This window comes from Oncorhynchus mykiss, chromosome 25, assembly GCF_057628025.1.
Source record: "Oncorhynchus mykiss isolate SJ-2025 chromosome 25, ASM5762802v1, whole genome shotgun sequence".
Taxonomy (NCBI): Eukaryota; Metazoa; Chordata; class Actinopteri; order Salmoniformes; family Salmonidae; genus Oncorhynchus; species Oncorhynchus mykiss.
Genome location: NC_143046.1, coordinates 66,409,345 through 66,418,722, shown reverse-complemented (window position 1 = coordinate 66,418,722; position 9,378 = coordinate 66,409,345). Strand labels below are relative to the sequence as shown.

At 40.1% G+C, this 9,378-nt stretch overlaps 2 protein-coding genes and 1 long non-coding RNA gene across 5 annotated transcripts; 2 read left to right on the top strand and 1 right to left on the bottom strand.

The window, feature by feature from the left end:
- On the top strand, positions 1-4,341 carry LOC110505554 (uncharacterized). The gene is made up of 3 exons (XR_005039573.2): positions 1-71; positions 193-246; positions 3,454-4,341. It is a non-coding gene; the product is annotated as an uncharacterized LOC110505554 (long non-coding RNA).
- Positions 4,342-5,546: 1,205 nt separating this feature from the next.
- zc2hc1c (zinc finger, C2HC-type containing 1C) lies at positions 5,547-7,928 on the bottom strand. 2 transcript variants are annotated; one of them, XM_021584850.3, is made up of 3 exons: positions 7,723-7,928; positions 5,934-7,546; positions 5,547-5,826 (listed from the first exon to the last, which is right to left on the bottom strand). In XM_021584850.3, exons 1-3 carry the CDS (start codon positions 7,775-7,777, stop codon positions 5,596-5,598), a joined length of 1,899 nt encoding a protein of 632 aa, XP_021440525.3. In that variant the 5' UTR covers positions 7,778-7,928; the 3' UTR covers positions 5,547-5,595. The 2 variants fall into 2 exon arrangements, with proteins under 2 accessions (XP_021440525.3, XP_021440524.3); XM_021584849.3 differs by lacking the exon at positions 7,723-7,928 and having other exon boundaries at positions 5,934-7,709.
- Positions 7,929-7,962: 34 nt separating this feature from the next.
- On the top strand, positions 7,963-9,371 carry acyp1 (acylphosphatase 1, erythrocyte (common) type). Of its 2 annotated transcripts, none has more exons than XM_036962917.2 (3): positions 7,963-8,054; positions 8,482-8,571; positions 8,939-9,371. In XM_036962917.2, exons 2-3 carry the CDS (start codon positions 8,491-8,493, stop codon positions 9,155-9,157), a joined length of 300 nt encoding a protein of 99 aa, XP_036818812.2. In that variant the 5' UTR covers positions 7,963-8,054; positions 8,482-8,490; the 3' UTR covers positions 9,158-9,371. The 2 variants fall into 2 exon arrangements, with proteins under 2 accessions (XP_036818812.2, XP_021440526.3); XM_021584851.3 differs by lacking the exon at positions 7,963-8,054 and adding an exon at positions 8,107-8,262.
- Positions 9,372-9,378: the final 7 nt, after the last annotated feature.

Here is a 9,378-nt window from a genome sequence, read left to right as displayed (position 1 = left end):
ACCGCTCGTATGGGCTGTCAAGGGGTCAACGGGTTGGAGGAGGCAGGAGCCTAAGTAATGAGGTAGCAGAGGTATGTGCAAGATAACCCCTTACACACATTGTTACAGCACAAGGCTAGTTGAGACAGTATTCTGGTGCAGTTGCTTGTTTGTTCTGTGTTTCTCTGTAGATGTTGCCATTTTATTTTACAGTTTCGAGAGACAGTCAATCACGAAGAGGCACCAATCCAGTTGTTACAGAAGCAGGTAAGCATTACTCACTATAGACTAGTGGTACCCGGGTCAGTTGTTACAGAAGAAGGTAAGCATTACTCACTATAGGCTAGTGGTACCTGGGTCAGTTGTTTGTTCACCTGCCCCTGCTCACAATTGCAAATCATTTTTTATATATGATTAAGTGAAAATCTGAGGCCCCACACTTGACCCTAACCCACAAATATAAAAAATGCGCCATAGGCTACAGTCAGAAGGTAGAACGTTTTTTGACAGGGGGTGGAGGATTGTTTTTTGCGTAATTTATGTTTCTTATAATTTCTGACATTTTAGTAGGCTATTTGTTAGTCAACTTGTTTATAATTAGATGCGTGCAGCTTCTCTTCTGTCATTATATGTTGCCCTAGAAGACTAAATAAACACTTGCTCACTAGAATAATGTCATAAATGGTAGAAGGAAGGCTTCAATCTAGTTGACATTGGTAAAGTTGTCTCTGTCATCTCTGCTTCTTTTGCAGAGCAAACCAAACATGTTTCTGATCAGATTTCAGTTTGGCTTAGATGCGTCTTTTATGTGGTGGAAATACAATCAGCTTGTATGATTCTGATAAAGATAGATACCATCTGTAGAGGTGCTAACTGCACATTCACATTCAAGATGATGACACCTTCAAGATGATGAAATACATTGTATTTCTCCACTCCAGTTGTCGAGTCAAAATCTACATTTGGTGTGTCAATTTGCTGCAAGAAATATTAAAACTGTGGTTACAGACCTACAGTCAGTTTCCATCTAACCCATCTGAACAGTAGGCTACAGTTCCCTTGACGTGCCATAGGCCTATTTGAAGTCCCGTCTTGTGACTGTCGAATTTGTGTAGCGCCTCACAATCATCACATATACAGTGCCTTGCGAAAGTATTCGGCCCCCTTGAACTTTGCGATCTTTTGCCACATTTCAGGCTTCAAACATAAAGATATAAAACTGTATTTTTTGTGAAGAATCAACAACAAGTGGGACACAATCATGAATTGGAACGACATTCATTGGATATTTCAAACTTTTTTAACAAATCAAAAACTGAAAAATTGGGCGTGCAAAATTATTTAGCCCCTTTACTTTCAGTGCAGCAAACTCTCTCCAGAAGTTCAGTGAGGATCTCTGAAAGATCCAATGTTGACCTAAATGACTAATGATGATAAATACAATCCACCTGTGTGTAATCAAGTCTCCGTATAAATGCACCTGCACTGTGATAGTCTCAGAGGTCCGTTAAAAGCGCAATGGAAATGGAAGGAAATGGAAGGAAATGGAAATGAAATGGAAGGAGTATCAGACCACTGCAAATCTACCAAGACCTGGCCGTCCCTCTAAACTTTCAGCTCATACAAGGAGAAGACTGATCAGAGATGCAGCCAAGAGGCCCATGATCACTCTGGATGAACTGCAGAGATCTACAGCTGAGGTGGGAGACTCTGTCCATAGGACAACAATCAGTCGTATATTGCACAAATCTGGCCTTTATGGAAGAGTGGCAAGAAGAAAGCCATTTCTTAAAGATATCCATAAAAAGTGTTGTTTAAAGTTTGCCACAAGCCACCTGGGAGACACACCAAACATGTGGAAGAAGGTGCTCTGGTCAGATGAAACCAAAATTGAACTTTTTGGCAACAATGCAAAATGTTATGTTTGGCGTAAAAGCAACACAGCTCATCACCCTGAACACACCATACCCACTGTCAAACATGGTGGTGGCAGCATCATGGTTTGGGCCTGCTTTTCTTCAGCAGGGACAGGGAAGATGGTTAAAATTGATGGGAAGTTGGATGGAGCCAAATACAGGACCATTCTGGAAGAAAACCTGATGGAGTCTGCAAAAGACCTGAGACTGGGACGGAGATTTGTCTTCCAACAAGACAATGATCCAAAACATAAAGCAAAATCTACAATGGAATGGTTCAAAAATAAACATATCCAGGTGTTAGAATGGCCAAGTCAAAGTCCAGACCTGAATCCAATCGAGAATCTGTGGAAAGAACTGAAAACTGCTGTTCACAAATGCTCTCCATCCAACCTCACTGAGCTCGAGCTGTTTTGCAAGGTGGAATGGGAAAAAATGTCAGTCTCTCGATGTGCAAAACTGATAGAGACATACCCCAAGCGACTTACAGCTGTAATCGCAGCAAAAGGTGGCGCTACAAAGTATTAACTTAAGGGGGCTGAATAATTTTGCACGCCCAATTTTTCAGTTTTTGATTTGTTAAAAAAGTTTGAAATATCCAATAAATGTCGTTCCACTTCATGATTGTGTCCCACTTGTTGTTGATTCTTCACAAAAAAATACAGTTTTATATCTTTATGTTTGAAGCCTGAAATGTGGCAAAAGGTCGCAAAGTTCAAGGGGGCCGAATACTTTCGCAAGGCACTGTAACATGCTATCATTGTCTTTTAAAAATATATATATTTCACCTTCATTTAACCAAGTAAGCGAGTTGAGAACAAGTTCTCATTTACAACTGCGACCTGGCCAAGATAAAGCAAAGCAGTGCAACACAAACAACACAGTTACACATGGAATAAACAAGTCAATAACACAATAGAAAACAATAAGTATTTTACCACTTCACCAAATCTTTCCCAAACAACTTTTCTGGCCCCTCCCTTCTATTTATTTTCAACACCATTTCACAGCTTATCTCTTATTGAATTAAACTCTGACATTGGCCTTTTTCTCTTAGTGGATAGACATGAACTTTTTCTGCCCATTCCCAAAAGCTTTTGGCGATCAGTGTGCAGGATATTTGGCGCACATAAAGCTTAGGCTTACGCACTAATGCCTGATAGAACTTCAATGTAGCCAATAGGCCTAGGTCACAGGAGGCTGGTGGCACCTTAATTGGGGAACGGGCTCTTGGTAATGGCTAGAGTGGAATTGCTGGAATGGTATCAAACACGTGGTCTCCATGTGTTTGAGGCCAATGGTATTGTTGTATGCCATTCCATTGACTCCGTTCCAGCCATTATTATGAGCCGTCCTCCCCTCAGCAGCCTCCACTGGCTTAGATATAAATGTAACATTCATTGATTTTGTTTCTGTATGTTCTCTTTATTCAACCCAGCACCTGTAGTGATCCCTGTAGGCAAAGTTGTGTATTAACACTGACTCGAGTCCCTATGCTAGACTGATTAACTCCATTGCTATGCAGACAAGTTTTATCAAGAGTTCTCTTTCATAACAGTTCAGTGACCAGCTCAAAGAGAACGAGAGACTCTGATCAGCAATCAACCATCTGACCCTGCGCAAAGCAGGAACTGAAAAGAACAGCAACCACCAATCCGATCACAGGCCTGTGGCAGGACAGGGAGGAGCCTCCAACCATGATGGGGACAGATCTGCTGGGGCAAATCCGTGAACAAAAACTGTCCTATCCTATATGCAATGAGTTGCGGTGACCCTGTGCAAAAATAGTATTATATTTGAGATTCTCCAAAGTAGCCACCCTTTGCCTTAATGACAACTTTGCACACTTTATACACCTGTCAGCACTGGGTGTAGCTGAAATAGCCAAATCCACTCATTTGAAGGGGTGTACACATACTTTTGTGTGTATATACAGTGTATGTTCCAATGTGAATTTCAAGTACTTATTTTTTGTTAATTTAATTTCGAAAGCCCTGAGCCCTGTTCTTCATATGTGATGCTGTAAAACTAAAAGCCTAAATACTATTTCAAATAGCCAAAGGTATACCAAATATAGTCTCTCTTACATCTAATTTACCAAAGAAGTATTTAGTGTTAACATTTAAGTATTTACAATCTTGTGTATTTCATATGATGATCAGCTTGCTATTCTGTATCTGGAAAAAATGGTGTATGAGGTTCACTTTTACATAACTCAAACTACTGATTCAATATAGACAATCATTTATTTTTATTGCCTTAAGATGATAACCTTGAATTTGTTTTAACTAGTATTTAAGTGGAGGAAATGGTCATTTTATGGTTAACCTTCCTTCTGTAAAAGGTGATGTCATTAGTACAGTTCTCTTCCTAGAATGTAGAAAAGCTTGTTTTCGGAAAGTTAATGGTAATATTTTGTTTTCTCTATTAAATGTTTTCTCAACTGTTTCTTTTTCAGGTTTATATTGTCTTTGTGTTCATCCTGTTTTTGAGTATTGATTCATCCTTTTGACACTATTTGTGAAAAGTGTAATATTCACATTGTATATTTGTTTACTCTCGGTGGTGTGTGTACAGTAAGTGTGTGTTTTACGTGTCCTTTACCAACGGCTTGCAACTCTTGGTTGGTGTGCAGTTAATTGATACAGTACACAACACTGGTGCAATTTCCTTTATCAGTGCAAGAGAACGTACTTATTCCTTAGTGCTTTGCATACTCTTAAACCAAGAATTGTGCACAAATAGAAAGAATAGGCTATGCTTTTTATACAGTTTGTTTAATGTTGAAATATTACACCTATACTGTATTTTTGCAATATTTTTTTCTTCCAATGGCTTAGCTTAGTTTAGCTTAGCTTAGGCAACATTATAAAATGGCGTTGCTGTACCGTTACAGTGGTCTTACGTTCCACCATTCATAGAGACACCTTTGTGTTATGCTTCATGTAAAATACATTTAGACCCATTTAGGTCAGATGAATTTTGAAATGAACTAAACACTATAGACAAAGCAAAATGTATTTTTTTTATTGTGCTTCAAAATCCACCAATTGTTCTCGTTGGTTTTCATTTTCTTTGAACCCTTTTGCAGTCTGTCAATCTTGTTCGGCAGTATCTGATACTGTATTGCTACAGTATTTACAATTTAGACATGACATCTAAATAGTTTAGTCCCCCCCCACTTCAAAGGCAGTGTGAAAAATGTGTAAAAACTATACAATTCAAAATGTTATTTTGAACAAACATGTTATTTTAAACTAAATACTCTCATACTAAACCACAACGCCATACTTGTACATTTTGCTCTATAAGAATGTAAGTTAATGCAGAGGCTTTTAGGTATCAAATTGCATCAGGGTTTTAGATTTAACATCTGAAACCCTACCTCTTCAAAAGTTTATTAAATAATCCCATAGTACCCCCCCCAAAAATTTTTTTTTACAATTTTATATACAAAATAATTGCCTTTTGTGAACTAACATTCGCTCTTGACTTTTTCCCCCCTACTAGCACTGACTTTGCTGATAGCTACTTTATTGAGGAAAAATGTACTTATTATAACTGAGATATGTGGTTGTCCCACCTAGCTGTTTTAAGATGAATGCACTAATTGTAGGTCGAGCTTCTGCTAAATGACTCAAATGTAAAATGTAGTTTTGAATGCTTTTTTATAAACATCATTGCAAATTAGTTGGTTTTGTCAGCGGCGGTGGCGGGGAGGTGGAGGGCGACTCTTGATGTTCTGGCACTTGGGGATATGTCGCTCTGCTGGCCCAGGGGCAAATCGGCGGGCACAGTGAGGGCAGGTCACATAATCATCATTGTCTTGGATAGGTGGTTGGGGATGCAAAGCACCTGTTGCTGGAACATGGGCTTGGCGCAGATTACGAATGAATGCCTCGTGTTTCTGCCTCCAGTTGCTCTTCTTTAGCTGTAAATCAAGCCAAAATCATATTAACCAGGGTTCAGAAATGGCATGAGAAATGAGAAAAATACCATTATTTCCCCAAGTTAAAGAAATTGGGGAAAAACTCTTACCTCAGGAGACTTGGTTCTTGAGTTGGTTTTCATGAACTCTTCCAGGTCAGTTCCCTTGGCCCTGTACTTGGAGGAGTCAAAGACTTTGCGGCTGGAGCGCTGCATCCTCTCACAGACCTGAAGGTGCTTCTCTAGTCTCTCTGCAGCAAATTTTCTGTGGCAAATCCTGCAAGGGATGAGCTGGAGGCAAGCATTGTCAGCACTCTCCACTGGGCTGAGTTCCATTTGCAGTAGCCGACTTGACTGGCGGTGAACCGAGGGTGATGTGTGGGAAGCTTCTCGAGATATTTTTCTACAATTGATGCTACTGCGGCTCCCTGGCACTGATCTATGTGCAGTTTTAAGCTGTCCCTCCTGATCCAGCCCTCTATGAAATATGTCACGCTCCTTCCTCTTATCATCAGCTGAAACATACCTCTCTCTAGAAGACCTTTCCCACTTATACTCCCTCTCCCAGTCTCTTTTCTTCTCAACCTTCTCCCCATTTCGTTCTCTCTCTTTCACTTTCTCCCTCTCCCACCTATTCCTCTCAAATATTTTCTCCCTCTCCCAATTTGTATCCTTTTCATTCTCCCTTTCTATAGCCCTCCTGCTCCACTCTCCATTTTTCTCCCTCTGTTGCTCTAGGTCCTTCTCAGCCCTCCTGTCTCTACTCCACTCTGGCTTGTTCACAATTTCCCTTTCCATTCTTTCCAACCTCTCCCACTCTTCTGCAAGTGCCCTCTTCTTCTCTCTTCTCTCCCTATTTAACTCTTCTTTTTTCTCTCTCTGCCACTCAATATCCTCCCGGCTTTTATTCCTCATCATCAACCTCTCCCTCCTTTCCATCTCGTGAACTCTCTCCTTTTCCCTTCTCTGCTCAGCTGAGGACACCTTGCTCTCGATCCACTCCTTTTCTCTTTCCACTGGTCTCCTAATATGCCTCTCTGCCCTCTTAGTGTTATCACCTGAGACAGTTCTCTCCCTCTGCTGCATTTCTCTCACTTTTTCCTGAGTTTTCAACAGCTTTTCCTGAAGTATTAGTTTATCCATTTCAATTTTCCTTGCCATCCTCCGCTCATAATCCAGCCTCTGCTGCTCTCCCTTTGATCGTTTGTACCCAGCAACCCTTCTGCTGTTTGTGTTCTCTTCCAATGATGGTGAAGGATCCTCAACCGGCCTTCTATGGCTTATTATGCCACTTCTTCTATCATACTCTGAATGATCATGTGGTGGTGAGGGAAAATACGGAGGGAGTCTTTGAAACTCATTAGGTTTACAAGCTACCTCGTCATTACTCAACCTATCTATGATTAGAGTTCTTTTATGGTAAACAGGCTTCAGTGAAAATGCCTTGTCCACTCCATCTGCTTTCCCCCCAGACACACTATCACCTGGTTCTTCAGGGTAAACATATTTTGTCCTTGCTGAGTTATGTGTTCTGCTTTGGGAGGAATATTTGGATTGATGAAATGTATCTTGGGAATACTGTTGCTGCCATTCATTCATGGCAGTCCTGTCCCTTGATCTATGATCCTCAAAAGGTTGCTCTCGAAGGCTGGTCTGATGTTTCAAAGGGTGATGCAAAGCTCTTGAGTGGTCCTTCACAGGTGGGAGTTTTTCCAATATCACTTCTTTATCCAATAAAAGAAAAGGGTCAGGGTGAGGATGCTGAGCCATTTGCAACCGATGCATAATTATACCCCCAAAGAACTAGCTGATTAGGGGTTGATTTTACTTGTTGAGAAGATGAGGCCTAGCTAGCTAACTATATGACTTAGCTAGCTAAACGTTACATGAATTGACTCACCAGCTGCTCTCCTTCTTGAATTGGCAGATTTCTCTTTGTGATTCTCTTTCAGCATTTCACTACAGCTTAGCAATGGCTACTCCAAGACATGACTACTTATCTTCTTTAAAATTAGGTTGTGAATATCTCCAAAATGTTGACAGAAGTAGCAACATGCACACACTTAGCACCTGTTTTGTTGGTATCAGTTGCCTAGAAACAAAGTATTTTGTTAACGTTTTCTGATTGGTGCAGTGCTGTCATCCGGAAGCATTGACCGGATGTTACGAAAAATAGCTGTCTGAATGAAAATCTCCAAACTGCCAAACCATTTTGGAGGAAGCTGAGCTAAGGTATGATTTAGTAAACTAGCTATATAAACAATGACAATATTATGCGCTTGTTCTAATTGCACTGATAAGGGGTAAATGAAGATCACAGGTTAGCAAGCTAGTTAGCTAGCTACAGTAATGAAAGTGGAGGCTAAACTAGCTTTGGGACACAACACAGGGAGTCTGTACCAAAGCTATGGCTAAGCATGCTGTTTTGGTGAAGCTGTATGTAAGTAACCTAGTTACATCTGCAACTAGCTAACTACAATAAATGGGTAGTCTCTAGGCAGACCGCAATCTTCCCTAGGCCTGGGATGTCTGAGACTAATAAATAGGTATAACAAAGTAAAACAGCTAGATTGGCCAAACTATCTAGGTAGCTACTCGCATTTGTGTTGAATTGAACCCTTCAAAAATATTGATACAGATTTTTTTGCTTTTCATTAAGACGGCTGGGATGTCTACTGAAGAGATGATTTCAGTAGATTATGAAATATTTGGGAGAGTTCAAGGTGTATTTTTTCGAAAATACACTCAGGTAAGAATACAATACTAGGACATAAGCCATTATTATGATTTGTCATTTGAAAGTCATGTTTCATACCTATGCTTAGTAACACATGGTCAATTAGCAGGCTGACTGTCAGTCAGTAGATTGGACATACGCATACTTTCATTGCTACTCATTTATGTTTTCAGCTGTATGATGTGCTTCATTTAATTTCTTTGTCACTCAGTCATGCTAGCAGGAGTAAGCAGCCCTGGCCTGGAGGTCCTGGCCAAGACACATCAGGGGTTGTAGTACTGAGCTGGAATAAAAAATATGTATACCTTGTGGCTCTTCAAGGAAGTACTCCTGAGTAATGATGACCTCTCCTTCTGCCATATTTGGTGGTGTTTTTCAGGCAGAGGGGAAAAAGCTAGGTTTGGTCGGCTGGGTGCAGAACACAGAGGCAGGAACTGTGCAAGGGCAGCTTCAAGGTCCAAGCAACAAGGTGAGACAGATGCAGGATTGGCTGAAGTCCACTGGGAGCCCCAAATCACAAATCATCAAAGCAGAGTTCAAGAATGAGAAGAACGTCAAGAGTTTGGATCACTCAACATTCAAAATAGTTCGCCCTTGAATTTATTTCATACAGTATTACATTCCAAACTAACGTGTGAGATATACTTGTTATTTAAAATGAGGATTGTTTTGTTAGAGTTCTTGAAATGGAAAGCTTTAGAAATGTACTGTAAATAATTTAAACTTATTTCAATGTATGTTAGGCCTTAACTCTGAATTGTGTGTTAATGTGTAATATTTAAAATACAACTAAAATAAAATATTTAACACAATTTAATT

Bases quoted from the DNA above. Each gene is read 5' to 3' on its own strand.
- zc2hc1c (XM_021584849.3), bottom strand. From the start codon at position 7,607: ATGCATCGGTTGCAAATGGCTCAGCATCCTCACCCTGACCCTTTTCTT. The intron at 5,827-5,933 runs GTAAGAGTTTTT...CTTGATTTACAG, and splicing joins CAAGAACCAAGTCTCCTGAG to CTAAAGAAGAGCAACTGGAG.
- acyp1 (XM_021584851.3), top strand. From the start codon at position 8,230: ATGGCTAAGCATGCTGTTTTGGTGAAGCTGTAT. The intron at 8,263-8,481 runs GTAAGTAACCTA...CTTTTCATTAAG, and splicing joins CTGTTTTGGTGAAGCTGTAT to ACGGCTGGGATGTCTACTGA. The intron at 8,572-8,938 runs GTAAGAATACAA...GGTGTTTTTCAG, and splicing joins TTTTTCGAAAATACACTCAG to GCAGAGGGGAAAAAGCTAGG.